This window comes from Sphaeramia orbicularis, chromosome 6, assembly GCF_902148855.1.
Source record: "Sphaeramia orbicularis chromosome 6, fSphaOr1.1, whole genome shotgun sequence".
NCBI lineage: Eukaryota > Metazoa > Chordata > Actinopteri > Kurtiformes > Apogonidae > Sphaeramia > Sphaeramia orbicularis.
Genome location: NC_043962.1, coordinates 52276149 through 52292751, shown reverse-complemented (window position 1 = coordinate 52292751; position 16603 = coordinate 52276149). Strand labels below are relative to the sequence as shown.

General features: G+C 35.7%; 1 protein-coding gene across 1 annotated transcript; it reads left to right on the top strand.

Annotated features, from left to right (window-relative positions):
* Positions 1–1544: 1544 nt before the first annotated feature.
* On the top strand, positions 1545–6407 carry cav2 (caveolin 2). Its single transcript, XM_030137660.1, has 3 exons — positions 1545–1799; positions 2039–2226; positions 5706–6407. The coding sequence occupies exons 1-3, from the start codon at positions 1650–1652 to the stop codon at positions 5854–5856; spliced, it is 489 nt and encodes a 162-aa protein (XP_029993520.1). The 5' UTR covers positions 1545–1649; the 3' UTR covers positions 5857–6407.
* The last annotated feature ends 10196 nt before the right edge of the window (positions 6408–16603 follow it).

The window sequence follows — 16603 nt, the reverse complement described above, 5'->3', positions numbered from 1 at the left end:
GGTTTATTCCAGTGAATACTAAAATTAATAATTCAAGGTTTTATGTGACCCTTATGGACATCTAAATAACATTATAACAAGATTATATGCTTAGTGGATTAAAGTCAAGTCAGGGGTAGAAGTTTGCACTTTTTATGTGCAGAGATAGGAAGTGACTGAGTAAAAAATACCTTGAGTGTCACTACCTATTTTCCCTCATCCCCTCTGAATTTCCACACACTGTACCTACTACCCTTTAAACTTTTACAACAGATTTGCTACTTTATTGACAGTGCATCATTTTGCACCATTTTCCATGAGAGGTCAGTAAAATTTTGCTATTCAGCATCTTTATCTTGATATTACAAAATACCAAATAATAACTAGGCATAGATTCCAGAGGATGCAGTTAATAGAATATGTACATTTTACCCTTGAGTAAGAACAGTAACAGAATAACAGTAACTGAATACATTGCCACAAACTGATGCAAAGAGGCACAAATTGGTGCAGAATTCTCAAACATTCCTGCTGAGGAGCCCCTAAACTCTAACTCAGTGGTGTCTCCAACTCTTCAAACTTTTGAACATGCATATTATGTTATTATTACATAATTTGTTTGCCAGTTGCATATGTTTTGTATTGTTAAACAAAATTTTCAATTCAACTTGTATTTCAAGTTGCTTTGTCAATGTCGTAAGACAGAAACAAGTAAGACGTACAACATGTGGCTCTGAATTGTAGTGGAGCAGGAATAACAATCACAGAAACAGGAAATACTTCTATCTTTAAATTGAACTTGACTAAATGGTCTTAGTTACTTACCACCACTGGAAGGAGGAGAGTTTTAAAACATATTTTGACCTTTATTTTATTTATCAGACTGACTGTATTATTAGATGAAGAAGCTAACCACCAGTGCAACAGTCAAGTCTCACGCACTGTCTTTTTAATTTTACCTTGTATATATCCTATATTACCTGTATATATCCATTATATGTTGTACATATTCTTCCATCTGTAGTATAGAGTTGTACCTATACTTTAGTATTTCTTTGTAGTTTTGTATATTGTCAACATTTTTCAGTATAATTTTGTGTGATATTTTATACAAACTCTACAGTAGATTTTTATACAGTTTTTTGAACTTCAAGTGTTTGCTGCTAAAAAGAAAGAGTTGCTTAACTGAGTTTCACTGTTCCCGTAACAATGACAGTAAAGTGTTATTCTTTTTTATTCTATTCTATTCTATTCGAAAATAAATAAATAAATAAATAAAAACAAGAGTTTGATTGTTCAGTATTTATTTATTCTACACCACTTCGGTCCACTGAAGTTGTTTTAAAGTGCTTTACAAATAAAGTTGGATTGGATTGGAATATTGCAGACCATGTCCTCCAGGTCCCTGCGGTGTTCATATGAAGTCACATGGCTAATAGAGAGCTGCTGTGAGGTTAATGACTGGGGTCGGAGCTCTGCACAGTAGCATCAGTCATCACCGAGGCCTTCAAACGCTCTGGGGAAGTGTTTTTCAGCTCATGTGTCCTCGGCCCCACGCTGCGCCGCTTTCCATTTGGGGCGGGGTGGCGCTCCGTCCGTCCGGCGCACAGTGCAGAGCGCACCGTCACCAGCACCTCTCCCTGCACCGTCCACCGGTCTGACTCAACACCATGGGTCTGGAGAAAGAGAAACTGGATACTAGTATTATTATGGACGAAGATGAGTTCAACAGATCAATAGAGCCCATTCTGTCGAAGAAGGGAAAAGTTTATGTGGAGCCGCCGGATCGAGATCCGAACGACATCAATGCGCACTTGAAGGTAAAGTCTGTGAGTTGTGTGGAAGGAGTGTGAAAGTCCAGAGGGCACCGGCTGACAAACTCATTAATTCTCAGTCGTTACCGGCTTATGGTTACTGTATTACAGCTACCCAGTGGGGTTTACGATCTGCGCCGTGAATACCTGGAAGTCGCCGCCTGCGCCTCAATCCATCATCGCCACACACCACCATGACGCTAATTGTTTTTATTTTTTACGCCCTGACTCCTCTGATCCCACAGGTCGGTTTTGAAGATGTCATCGCGGAGCCGGTTTCCACGCACAGCTTCGACAGAGTGTGGATCGGAAGCCACGCGGTCTTTGAACTCGTCAAATTCTTGTTCTACCGTGTGCTGACCACTGTGCTGGCCGTGCCCGTGGCCTTCGTCCTCGGACTGGTCTTCGGGGTTCTCAGCTGCATCCACATCTGGTAGGAAGAAGCTCTGCTGCTGCGTTCTGGATGAGCTGTGGTTTCTGGCTCAGCCTAAGATGTTGTCCTTTAGAAAGCATTACACTATGAGCTGCAACTTCACCGATCAGTTATCAACTGCTCGGATAATCAACCGACTGGATTCCAGCTCCTTATATATTCAAATTTTCTGATTTCTTTCCTGTATGGCAGTAAACTGAATGTCTTGTGGTCCCAGCATATTCTTTTTGAAACAATATGTCATGTTTCAGCATTTTATAGACCAAAAAAGGAAATATTCATGCAAATTATTGTTAGTAGAGCCTGAAAACAGAAATGGGATTCTTCAGAATGTACAATTTTACGATTGTGTGAGACCCACAACAACAAAATTAGAAAAAAAGTCATCTTTATTTGATTTTTTTTTTTCTAGAGGAACTGCAGTGACATCTGAATCCAAAATCACCAAAAATATTAAAATATAATTCTACCCAGTACCAATGCAAAATTCTTAATCTTATGATAACAAAGTGACCACCCCCAAGTACTGGGTGCTGCATTTTACTTTATTTTACTGTATTTATTTAATGGAGACAGTTCACATTAATGAACACTGATACACAAAATATAATAACATGCTGGATTTCATAGCAAAATTGCTCATTTGCATTTGCAATCCTAACGCAGGCATCAAAACTCAAAACAATAAAAGAGCAAAAAAGCAGCATTAAGTTATATGCAAAGTGTTATTAGCAACATATCTCAGCACACACACAAGCCAATTTTGCATGCAAAAAGTAGACCATATAAGTATAAAAACATAGTCTACACTTCTGTGCAAGTATAACAAATTGTTTTCTGTTTCTTGCACCATAAACACCATTTGAATCCCTGCTGGAAACGTTAAACCCGGTCTGCTGCTACTTGGCACCGCATTTGTTCTACCTCTTTACACAAACACTGACACAAGTTATTTATACAGTTAACGTCACTTGTTGTATAACACTGAACCAGATTGTTTTCCTCCATGTATTTTCATTATTATGTCATGCTTATGTCAGCTAGAAGTTCCTGCATCAACCAGGTGCTTCTAGTTTCTCAAGCACATGCATATGTTCACAACCACAATGAAAAGAGTCCATTTATTAAGACTTTACGAAACAACATTTAAGCTCAGATCATGGAAACGGAAAGTTGGGAGGCATGTTGAGTTCCAATGGTAGTGGGGGAAAAAAACACCCATTGGCCTTTGCCAGAGACTTGGTGCTGGGACAGCCTATTTTCAGAGCAGAGTAGGACATTTTCACAGGCAGATAGGGACAGACTCTTCCACAACCTTTCACCCTAACACCACCAGGTCACAGTCTTAGGATTTCTGCAGGTATTCGTCAATTCAGTGCTGAGCTGTGATGTTGAACCAGTCAGTAGATCTGGAGGGAGATCACAGAAAGGAGATGCTTCAAAGTGCTTTCAAAACATGGTATAAAGTTCATGAGATGTAGGATTTTAACAATGTGATGACCTTTGACACTTCAAAAACAGGAGATCACAAGTCAGTTATTTCATTGCATTGAGATGTGACATTCATTTTTATTTCTCTCACTATATATATTTGATATACGATCATTTTTCCACAGGAATTTACTTTTTCTTGAGAAAAAATTAATTAATTTGTTATCTGGTGATAATGACATTGAAAAATGAGGGTAAATTTTCGCCCTTAATAGCTCCTGTAGATAACACAGATTTGAAACCATTCATTTCAATGACAGTTTGGTTCAAATTAACTGTATGTGGCAAAAAAAAAATACAAAGCAGGGAGTATGGTTTACCTCATTAATAGATGGAAAAACTGACTCACACCTGCAAATTTAGAAGAAAAGTAAAGGTTTGTAGATGTTTCATGCGAGACAATAGGTTTTAAAGTGTAGTAAGTGGTGATAACAAAATATTAGATGTGATGAAAATGCTTGATATAGTTGTATAATAATAAATAATAATTAGGTTAGTATTTTAATTCATTATATGTTATTGGCATGAATGTAATTGAAAAATATTACCTAAGCAGAAAAGATTGCCATTCAGTTCATTAAAAATAAGCTAAACAGGCAAACGGACAAATCATAGGACAAATCTGGGCTCTGGCCAGGGTTAGCCGTCTACAGACCCAATCAGACCTTTATCAGTGAAAATCTGGAGTATTACATCAGTGCTTACTGAACAGTACCACAGTAGAGAACTGGGGACTGTTACTAAGTAGGGTTCTAACCCAGTGCTGATGAGGATAGCGTTGGTTACTATTAGTTACTACTATATACCACAGATATTAAAATTGACAGTAAAAAACTCACCTCCAGTTCTTCCTTGTTGATACTCTCTCTGGCTGTTTCTGTATGCAGTCGGGTTTTGTTCACATCTTTGTCCCCATGAGGTACATGAAGCAGTGCTTCACTATCAGGCATGAATGATTTGAAAAACAAATGATAAAGGTGTTGCTTGGCTAATATTTTCAAAACATGTAATATTAGCATTGTAATATGATTTCATGAACAAAGGAAAATCTCTCTGTTTTCTAAACTGCCATTTTGATGTTAGTAGTTTGCACTTTGCTCATTGCAATGGTGGCTTTCAAGAGAGATAGTTGTTAGTATTAGGAAAACATGCATTTTATTAAACAAACAGAAACTCCAAAAGTCCACTGAGAGCTCACTGTGGGTAACAGACCTGTTAATCTGATTCATAGAGGAAACTTTAAAGATGGACCAGATTTTTATTAGAGGTCCCAAACAAAAATGACTCAATGACTCCTGGAAATAAAATGGCTGACAGTACTTACGCAAGTCTGTAGGAGCAAGGGCTTTTTAGAATCAACTGTAGTCGATGGCATTACAGCTTTAGGTTACTTCTAGATTAAACTGTTCCCAGTAGGTTTCAATACTTTTATCGTGGTAACATTTAGACCACTGTAATTTGAATAATATTCTGTAGTAGAGGTTGAACAATATCGGATTTATATTTGCCAAAAGTTTGGCACTATTTGACTTATATTTGACTTGGTGAAGCAGGAAAAGTGTTCAGTCAGTCCATGTTGAAATTTCAGCAATAAATGTAATTTCAACCTTCTACTCATCCCTCTTCTTCTGCCTTTCAAGATAAGACAAGATAAGATAAGATAAGATAAGATAAGATAAGATAAGATAAGATAAGATAAGATAAGACAGCATATGGGGAAAGAAAGTCAATCCCAGAAACACAATGGAATTTGTTTTGTTATCAGGAGACACTGAAATCTGATTCTGATCTTAATCCCTTTAGAGCCAAAACAAGCAAATATTTTCAGGTATTTTTTAATAAGATGGAAACACATAGTCATATTTAGTTTCACCTCGGCACCTAAAAGAAGCAAGAAGAATGCAGAACTGGCTCAGACGGAAGAAAACACGTAGCCCTCCCGTCATGTTCATCTGTTCTCTTGTGACCTTTGACCCTGTCCTTCACAGGCTAGTGATGCCAGTGATCCAGAGCTTCATGATGCTCCTGCCGTCAGTGCAGGTCGTATGGAGGAGTCTGATGGACATGTTCGTAGCGCCGCTCTTCCACAGCATGGGGAAGACCCTGTCCTCAGTCCAAGTTAAGACCATGGAGGACTGATGCTGACTCCAGACAAGAGGGACAAGACTGGGGTCTAAAATACAAGGATTGAATGATGCTTATTGAGGAGCACATGAACTTTTTATAAATCCTGCACAAACAATCTCTTCTAGAGGATAAAATTAGTGTAGTCCAAATATTTAAGCCTTGTCCACACTGATGCAGATATTTTTTTCATAGTTTGAAAAATTTTCATCCCAAAATGCACGAATGAAATATCATATGAGAAGAGACCTGCTGTTGTTGTGGAGCTTGAACGTGATTTTGATTGTCATCATCTTTGATTAGCATTAACAGGGTATTAACTGAAAGTAGTTGCAGTAATTATTGTTTTGCTGTGCACAGAAGATAAAAATAAGTAAAAATGTTCCCATTATAGGTAAAGTTGAAAACAAAACAAGATTATTAATCGCTCAATATTCATTCATCAGTTAACTTATAGTCATTTGACTGTTTATTTCTGGCACAAGACCCAAGATATTCGTTTACTTGTTTGCACATATAAAAACAAAAGAAAAAAAAAAACAAAAAGAAGTAGGATGTGCAGGTGGGGTGAGGTGCTATCCTTAACTAGTACCAGTAAATCAAAAAACAATCATAAGGTTAGATATATAAAATATGTAAGAGAGTATAATATTTGTTCAAACTGAAAGAAGAATGAGATCCATGTGTGATTAAGGTGATGAAAACCCAAAAACGCATCGACCAGTGTCTTGGAGTCACTTCAGGAATATTATCCTGATGAAGACACTCTTAAAGAGAGGAAAACTCCCTCATCCATAAGACACAAAGCAGTCATGAGTGTATATGGATGAGATGTGACACTGTAAATGGTTTTTGTGTGAAGATGAGAAGTTGAAAGTTAACTGAAAATATTTTACGTTTAGAAAAACATTTGTATTAGTATGGACAAGACATTAATCTAATGACAAGATCTGATGATGACGTGAAAGTAAATTCAGAATAACTCAGAAAAAAAAGTATTATTTTCTTCATTTGCATGTGAAAATGAGTATTTAAAGCATTCAAACTAGTAGAAAATTATATGTTGCATGTAGCTAAATGATGCATTGAACTCGTAAATACACTTTACATAAATCTAAAGTTTTAATAAAAACTGCTGTCTTTTATCCTTAATGGACTTGATATATTACAGTTTGATGTGACAGCAAATGGTTATTTTTCTGCATATCTTTATGAAAAGCTCATGTGCCCCTCCCAAACTAGAGTGTTACTGATTGTGACCAAAAAAAAATCCCAAAAACAAATTCTTGTCATTCCATGCGTTTGCGGCTGAGAGAGAGGTTGTAGGTTAACTTTACTGTTGTTAAATCAAATATACTGCTGAGTCACTGAGAGATGTAATATTTTTGCTTTTTTTATTTGTTGTATATATTTCAGATATTTCAGCTGAAGTGAGAATGTGATGAATTGATGCATTAAACAGGACATTAAACGCTGAGATGCAGCTTGTTGCACATTCGCAGGCTTTTATCTGCTGTTGACATAAATATAAGGAATTTTCTTTTGCATGAACCTAAACTATGTGTATATCAGCGTCTGAGATTGTCATTGATTTATTTCAGAGACAGAATTGGGTGCCTAATGAGTGCCTTTTTGATTTTATTTATAAGTGACAACTGATTCTTGTTTGGCTGATTTTATGGTTTAAAATTATTTAAGAGGAGGTGGTGCTGTGTGACGAGGGCCTCATCCATACTGTGTTTGATTAAAGCCTTAGTTGAGCTAAGCTTCACTTACATCATGCTTATTTAACACTTGCAGAGGTGCGAGTCATTTTATGCAGTACTGCTGGTTAGAGATCATGTCAGATTTGTTTCTGCTGCTCAAATTAGCATTTTCCATTACCATTTACCAGCAGATGTTGAGCTGATTAATGCTTTTGTCAGTGTGGCCATCAGACTGAGATTTTAGTTTTCTGTCTTCCTTTTCATGTGATGAACTAAAACCATATCCTGTATTTGTCTTTAATCACTGGGTCATATATGGTTCTTTAAGTGATGGATGCAAATCATCATACCTGTAACCTGGTATAAAAAAAAACGTGTTATAATTCTTTTTAGCCATTGAAGTGCATGAGAACTAGTCCCTAATCACTGCTGATGTCCAAATAGACATCCTGCATATACAAAAGGCATGACAAAGACATGAAAGGACAATGTCTACCAAATATTTTATTTTATTTTGTCATGAACTACTTCCCTCTGTTATTTGATGCAGTGTTAATGCTGTATAGTTGGTTCTTCAGAGCTTGTAGCCTGTTGCTTTTAATAAACACAATTTCTGTACTGTGGATTAAACCTTAATGTGCGATAAAACCAAAAAAAGTGGCTAAAAGTCTCCCACAGTGTTTGATTTATAGAGCTGCAGACTGAGACTCCATTTACGTTACATGTTGTGATTTCATTTTATTCAATATTGTTTGACTGGCAGCCATTTAATTCTAAAGCCAGAACAAACTAGTTTTGTTTAACCTTAAATATCAACTCAACTGGCACAAAAAAGGCATTTGTTCCCTCAAGCCATGGACAGGTGTAACTTTAGAGTTTGTGGATCAAAAATGTATACAAGTAGATTATATTATATAAAATTCAACACTTTGACATTAGAGAGTTTACATCCTGACTCTGGTCTTTATGCTTTATGCAAAAAAAAGCACTTTGCTTTGTAGTAAAAATGATCATTGTTTCCTTTTAAACCAGACAATCTAATAGGTCAATTTTTACCTGCCACTGTTTTTCAGTTGTACATTAAAATGCTTTAATAAAATGCTGAATCCCCACAGATTTGGACTTTTCCTAAAATTCACGTAGCACTATTAGTAAAAACTGTCCTGATTAATCCAATCTGAAAATATGACTATTTATACGTATAACCCCCACCAGGTAGAACCTACCCACATGTAAATCAATGGCTTTGACACCATTTTTTTTTAAACCATAAAGACCCCGAACATCCACTGGTGACCGAAACCATCTACTGATCTAAACTGTTCAATACACACTGATCCACTAATCCTATCAATACTTGTAAATAATTGGTGTAAAATTCAGTTTGTCATCTTTTCATGGTCATCAGATATGACCCATTTGGATTGGACATTCAGAGGCTCCGTAGTGAACATGGAAACACCATCATCTTCTACAACATTGATTCACCAGTAAAACCCGTGGAGTTTGATCAATGACAGTGGATGGACACACTTGTTTCATGTTCAGTTAATAATAGATTTTACAGAAAAAGTCTCTTTTCTTCTGTTTTCTCTGTTTTTGATATTATAACCTTCAACTTTACTCTGGTTTTTATGAACATTTTCAAGATCAGTAAATTAAACATAGAAAAATACTTGATTTACACTGATAAAATGAAAAATACAGAAGATAATATTTTAATAAATGGTAATAAATCACTTAGAAAATGTTAGATATAGAGAAAGTTTCGTTTGGGAACTGACACAAAAGTAGCACTGGGTCTTTATGGGTTAAATGGCCTAAGTCCTAGGTATGTCAAGTCCTGAACCACATATGCAAATATTTTCTTGTAAGACCTATTTTCAATCAGACTATTTTGTACTGATGATCATGCAATAATTTGTACTAATGAGAATTTGTAATGATAGAGTACTAGAAAAAGAATAAGTAAAAGTCCTGTATGATAGTTACAGTAAAAGTACGTACAGTACTTTAATTATAAATTCACCCCAAAGCACAGGTAATGATTAACCAAACTTATTTACATCTTAACTATGTACCTATATTACAGTTACAAAAGGTTGCATGGTGATGAGAGATAGTACATGGGCAAATGTTACCCCATTATGAATACTTTTTTTTATCACATCAGACTTTTCCTGGATTAAACAAACCCTGGCATGTGTTCCTAATCTGAACCAGGTGCCATCAGTGATTAAACTGAAATTGTTGAATTAATGTAATATCTGTCACGTCTGAAAACCACTGCCGACTTATAGTTAACCTTCATAAACTCACCTCCGGTGACCAAAAACATCAACAAATCTAAAATGTTTAATAACTTCTGAACTGTTAATCCTATCAATCATGTAAATAACTTAGGTAAAATGCAGTTTGACATCTTTTCATGGTCATCAGATAGGACCCATTTGGATGTAGTGAACATGGAAACACTCTCATCTTCTACAACACTGATTCACCAGTAAAACCCATGGAGATGGATGAATGACAGTGGATGAAGACAGTTGTTTTCACATTCAGTTAATGATCTATTTATTTTTTTCTTCAGTATTTTTTGGTTTGATATAATCTTTGAATTTACACAGAGTTTTTCTGAACATTTATTAATCAATCAATCAATCAATCAATCAAATTTTATTTATATAGCACCAAATCATAACAAAAGTTATCTCATGACACCTTACGTATAGGGCTGGTTGAAACTAGATTCGTGATCATTTACATGATCAGTAAAATATAGGAAAATACCTGATTTTCACAAAAAATGCAGAAGATAATATAAAAAAGGAGATAAATCACTTTGGAAAGGTTAAATGCAGAGGGAAAAAAATAATTTGGAAGTATTTAAAATACATGTATCTACAAGAGTGGATATGAAGCATATTTTTGATTCAAAAATGTTGGGATTATTCACTTTTTAACTGGGTGATACTTTTGATAAATTGGGCTGAAACATTAGTACGATCAGTAAAATGTGATACTGAGCAGTAATGTGAGGGATCTTATGTTTTTGTCATCAAAATAATGGTTTCTAATACTTGTATCGGATTTGTGTAAATATCTTCTGTTAAAAATTAATACTTTCATCTGTCACTACAACATCAGAAAACAGACTGCAGGGGTTTCAAGAAGACAGTTGCACTGCAGTACAGATTAATGTGATGTTCAGTATGTTGGGAGGCATATATGCTAGATAATTATGGACATTATTAGATATTATGTCCTGGTACTTAATATTTTCTTGCAGATTAAGGCACCAATCTGCGGAATTTTTAAATCAAATTAAACAGGCTCTGATATGTAATTTCCAGTTGAACCCCAGCAGTTCTGTCTGAGCCTCTGAGTATGTCTGACAATTAGGAAGCATCTCTTTCCAGACCACAATTCAAGGTAGGGATACTGCAATACACGTGTGCAAAGCAGGTGTATGAGTTTAGAAATCAGTAACAGCCTTAAGTATAGAAAAAGCCAGCTCTGCAGGTTATTTATGTTACTTTACAGGGATTTAGGTAAAGCGATTATTCACTGAAATGGGCTTTCCAACACTCCCACTCTTTGTTTTATTTGTTTGTTTCATCCGACATTCATTTCATTAGACATTTTGAAAGATATCCCTTTTACTTTAACAACAAAATAAAGATGTTTTCTCCTTCTCAAGGTAGTCCTTCCAGTGTGGTTTCTTCTTTCTGTTACAGGAGATGAGTGTGGTGTAGATATGCAGCTCAGTGCCAAAAAGGGTTCGTAAATCACTTTTCTGAGATTGCATAAGACACTTTCCGATATGGAGATGAGATGAGGTCGGTGAAACATCACCTGCAGCTTCGCGTCAAACCTGCAGGCCTGGACAGCATTTCTACCTGTTGGCCTCGCTCTGCTTCCACTGCAGTTGTATTCTGTGTTTTTCTATCAAGCCTGTTGTGACACTTATGTTACTCGGCTGAAATGTCCTACAGCGCTAAATACCTACTATTATCTTCAGCGGCATTTAGTTCAGAAAGCAGGGGAAGTCTTTTGTTCAGCACTGCCACACCTTCTTTTAGAGATGAACAGACCTGACCATGATTCAACTTAACTTTAACCTTAAACCATTCATTCCCAAAGACCAGCGGGCCATGGGAAAGTTCATCTGAGTCACCAAGTGATTTTCAAGCATTTTTAAAAAAACTAAAAATATGTTTTGGATAGTACGTATTTTAAATAAGACTCTGAGAAATGTAGTTACAAGTCCCAAAATTGCTAATATTTGGGGGGGTTTTTTTCCCTTGTGCTTAAAAATGTCTCCTTATTGTGACAGTGATTGCTGAATGAAACCGTCGAAAGTAATTCTCGTTATAGCTAAAAAAGTATCTATTCTATTCTACTTAATGTAGCCTGAAAAGTTAATGTACATTCTGTTTGTTTAACTAATTAGAGAGAGAAAAACTTTGCTTAAATGTACTAATTTTTTCTCATATAGAAGATATTTTCTGCATAACTTTCCAAAGGCATGTATTAAACTATATTTTGATGTAAAAAAATAAAATAAAATAAAATAAATTACTTTTTCTGTCTGTTTTAGCCATTTAAGATACAGTAATGTCATGAGTTGGTGTTGAAATGGCAGTAAAATACTGCATGTTTGATCATTTCATTATTTTTTGTAGATAATAAAGCCTACGTTGAAATGGGTCAGTGGATTTAAATTAAGACCAAGCTTTAATTTTGCACAGACTTGGATCATCCAGGAAATCCCCTGTCATATTTGCAGCTAAAACATACCACATATTGCAAGTCACAGCACTGTGTTATTCGCTCTTGTTTTGAAATTCCAACATTTTTGCTGTACTTTCAGTCCTGTAGATCATCTGCTTTGACTTGTGTCTTTCACTCCAGGCAAACTTGATGTGATGAAGATTCTGTTGCATTTTTGGTTTGCACCTGCAGGGAGAGGGTCAATATATGAACTTCGATCTCTAAGTGCACTGAAGAAGTTAACACAAATGTACCTAAAAAACATCAGTGTTTCTTATTTAATGCTGTGTCCTTTTATTATGTATATATTATTGCATGAATGATCTAAAACCTAAAGGTCCACTTGAATAAACAAGATACCAAACTCCAGAAGCGCCACAGTGCAAATATGCAGATATGTTTTCATGGCTGAAATTTTGCTTTGTCACTTTGGGAAGACAGCCATGTTCATGGGTCAAACTCCATGGGTTTCATTAGTGAATGAATGTTGCAGAAGATGACAGTGTTTTTATCTTTGCTACAGAGTCTCTGAAAATCCAAATGGGTCGTATATGATCAATCAATCAATCAAATTTTATTTTTATAATGCCACGTCATAACAAAAGTTATCTAAAACCATAACCATGAAAACCTGAGAAAATGCATTTTACCCAAATTATTTACATTAGTGGTTGAGAAGTTATTACACATTTTATATCAGTAAATATTTTTGGTTGTAGCAGCTGTTTTGGTTTTTGAGGGTTAATAAGAGTAATGATTGATGTGTTTAAGTGCAGATGTCATGGTTGTGAGGCAGCATGAACAAACCAAAACCCTGGACCTACACAGACCACAGCCAGTGTGAATTAAAGTAATTACACCTGTGCGTTTTCTACCATGACAAGTCAAAATGTCAGCTGTGAAAAATGTCTCTGCAGGAGAACTTTCCATAAAGTGAACTGTGGGCTTAGAACATTGGAAGTCTTTCAGTGAGTTATTCAACTAAAATGAGTATTGACTTCATTCCAGCTCCATTTTCACATGCTATCTTGTGCTATGGCAGAGGTTTTGTCCCCTCTGCCATGAAAGTGCTTAAAAACTGAGGCACGTCAGTCAACAAACCATAAGTAGGATAATGTTTTCATACATGTTGGTTGAATTGTCTGTATTTATGTGTTGAGTGTATGTGTGAAGCACTGGGCTCACTGTGATGTCAATTTATCTACAGCTGCCTATATGTAATTCAAGATAGATTAAGCAATTAAATACAATCTAATCTAGTTAAAGTAATACTAAACACTAACGTTTTTTTTTTTTTCTTAGCTTTGAATCAGTCATGATGAAACACATCAACAAATAATCAGACTTTCAAAAGCAGAGAAACAGCATTTCTTCGAAAAGATAATAGTTTTATTATATTATCATATTTATTTATATTATTATATTTTTTCAGAAATTATGGATGCCTGTGGCAAAGACAAGTGAGCTGTAGCTAAATAAACAAATAACTACTGTGCAGGTGGAAATTATTACTGCTCAACTTATGCATGCTTACCTCTATTCAGAATGAGAACCAGAATCAGAGTATTTTATGAATCCCAGGGGATACATTATACATTCTTACTGCTTCAGTCACTCCTTTCATGAATTTCTATCAGTAAACTAGGCTAAAACCAATCTGTGGGATTACATCACATCCTGAATGTGGGTTGAGAAAAACACACTTTACAAAAGTCATATGAATTGTATGTGCAGACTAATTTTAACATGTATGACTTGCTTACATTGTGTTTAGATCATGTAGTAAACCAACAACATTTAACTTGATCACTTTTCTATGATGAATCTGCTCTTAAAAGTCACCGAAATGAGAATGATTGATCAATTTAAAAGAAAAGGTGAAGTCAGACCAGACATTCTAGGGAAAACATCACTGGCACTGGGTCACAATTATCAGTTTGGGAATCTGTGTTAATGTTATCATCGATGCTCAGTTTCACACCAAGTGAAGAAGCAGCAAAAATGAGTATAGTATATGATATGCTTAGAAAGTTGATGCAAAGTAATATTTTCTGGTGTCTTATTGTTAAAGAAATGAGATATGACAAACACCTTCTGTTATTCATACTTCCCTCAGTGTGTGTAAGTTTCATGATTATCACTGTTCATCAACAGTTTAGCAAAAAGTATGAGGTAAGATGATGTACATACAATTTTTGAAATGCTTTATGTTGAACTAAAATTGGAAGGGTCGATATGTAGTGTTTCTATTTTAAAATATTAAAAATGATCCAATTCTTACCAGAGTAAGAGTGTTTAGAATGAAGAGCTGTGAAGTTCTGTCAAAGATGCCAATGTATTGGATTGTAGAGATATGAACTGAATTTATTTACATTGATGGTTCGGGATTAGTGTGGCCACTAGATGGAGTAGTGAGTCACACTGCTGGTCTCCCATGGTGAGGAAAACTAACACCAAGGTGCCTTTGACCAAAGTGTCAGAAAGTGATGAGATGGGATGAGAATGGCTGAGAGACAACTTTTAGAGTCAAAGAAATTGACTGTGATTATGTATTATGTTTGCTAAATTGCTGTTAGTTGATCCATGGCTCAGACTAAACTGGGCCAGTTCTGACCTTGTTTGGATGATTTCAAACAGATCTTTAATGTTGCTATTGCCAACACAAACCCTACAGAAAACAGAGGTGATTTGTGGTTTTACTGTGGCTGTTTTCTGCCTAAAAAAAAAACAACCTCAGAGCTATAATGTAAACTATCAGCTGACGCAGCTCTTGAAGATTACAAGGCACAGTGTTATTTTGAGCAACAGTCAAAATAAGCGGCGATGAGTTTTATTTTGAAGAAGAAAACTTGATGATACTAAAATACAGATGTGTGTAAACAATGATAGTGTGACTCATTGGTGGTTTTGGTAGTCCTAAGGGTGCTCTGGTACATGACTTCTGCCTGATGGTAAGAATTAAGTGGGCTTTGTTTTTTGAGATTCACGTAAAATGACTTCTGTTCAGAAGTGATTTGAGGTGTGAGCTCACTAGTAGGATTTGTGACATAAAATATTTCAGAATGTGTAATTTTCAAGTTCATTATGTTACATCTTGTGTTGTACGCATTAAAATAGACTTCTAGGTGAGTAGGAAACATTAAGACTAAACCTTTTCAAATTAACATATTTTTTCCATTCACAGCGGAGATGTTCTTTAATCTGTTTTTAGTCAGGTCATTGAACTTATTTTGTAAAATAAAAAATAACAGATCTTACTCAAATTTTGATTAATCCAAAGTACATGTAGGATGTCCTGCAAAACTACTAGATGGAAGTCTAGTTTGGCAGCTCCTGGATGTAAAACAAGAAAAAAAAATTACAAAAAAGTGTCTTTTCAAATCTGTCCTAATGTGACACAACTTTTAATATTTGTCTGTATGCAGTTGAAATGGCTCCATTTATTGATGAAACATTTTGGTGGGCAAGTTTTCTTTTTTTGATTTTTTAGTGTGACTAGTTCTTTTTCATCAGAAATACTAAAACAGTGGACCTTTTAATGACAGGAATGATACTACTGAGCAAAAGTAGCGTCAGTGATAATATACACACCTTGTTTTAATAAAATGGTGAACATGTTCATGATCAATGCTGACACAATAGTAACAAACACAATGAACAAACACCAGCCAAAGGGAATTTTATGGAAAGTAGGAAAAGCACAACTTCCTGAGAGAAGTAACTCCTCACTGAACTGAGTCAATTAGTGTTACACGTTTTTATTAAGAGGAACAAATTAAAATGAACTAATGAGTGTCAGACACATTGTTTCGTTGTCCCACGCACAAACTGCTTGTATGATGTCTGAAAGACTGACAACTTTCTATGTGTCAGCTGGTGACACTCCAAGGTGAGCTGATAAAAGAATGCAAACAAACCAGAGTGACCAGCATGAGCTCCAACATATGGAAGCTTTCAACAGCAGCTCCACTCACTTCAACTCATCCTTAGAATTATAAGTCATATATTTATTTGTGTCCTCCTGTATTTCTTTGTTAAATTAGCCCTGATTGGCTTGAAAAGCTCTCTACATCAACATTAATTTGCTCCATGCCGTCTCCTCTTGTGCTTGATCTCTATTCTGTTCTATTCCGCTCATGATAGCTCCTGCTCCCTGAGGCTATGGCAAACATATCCACACCTTGCCATTCCCCAATTTACGCCCACATTTTCACGGAACAAAAAGCTACTTATACTCTGATCCCCCAAACAAAGTGAATCCCGGTCAGTTACAACAGCCCTTC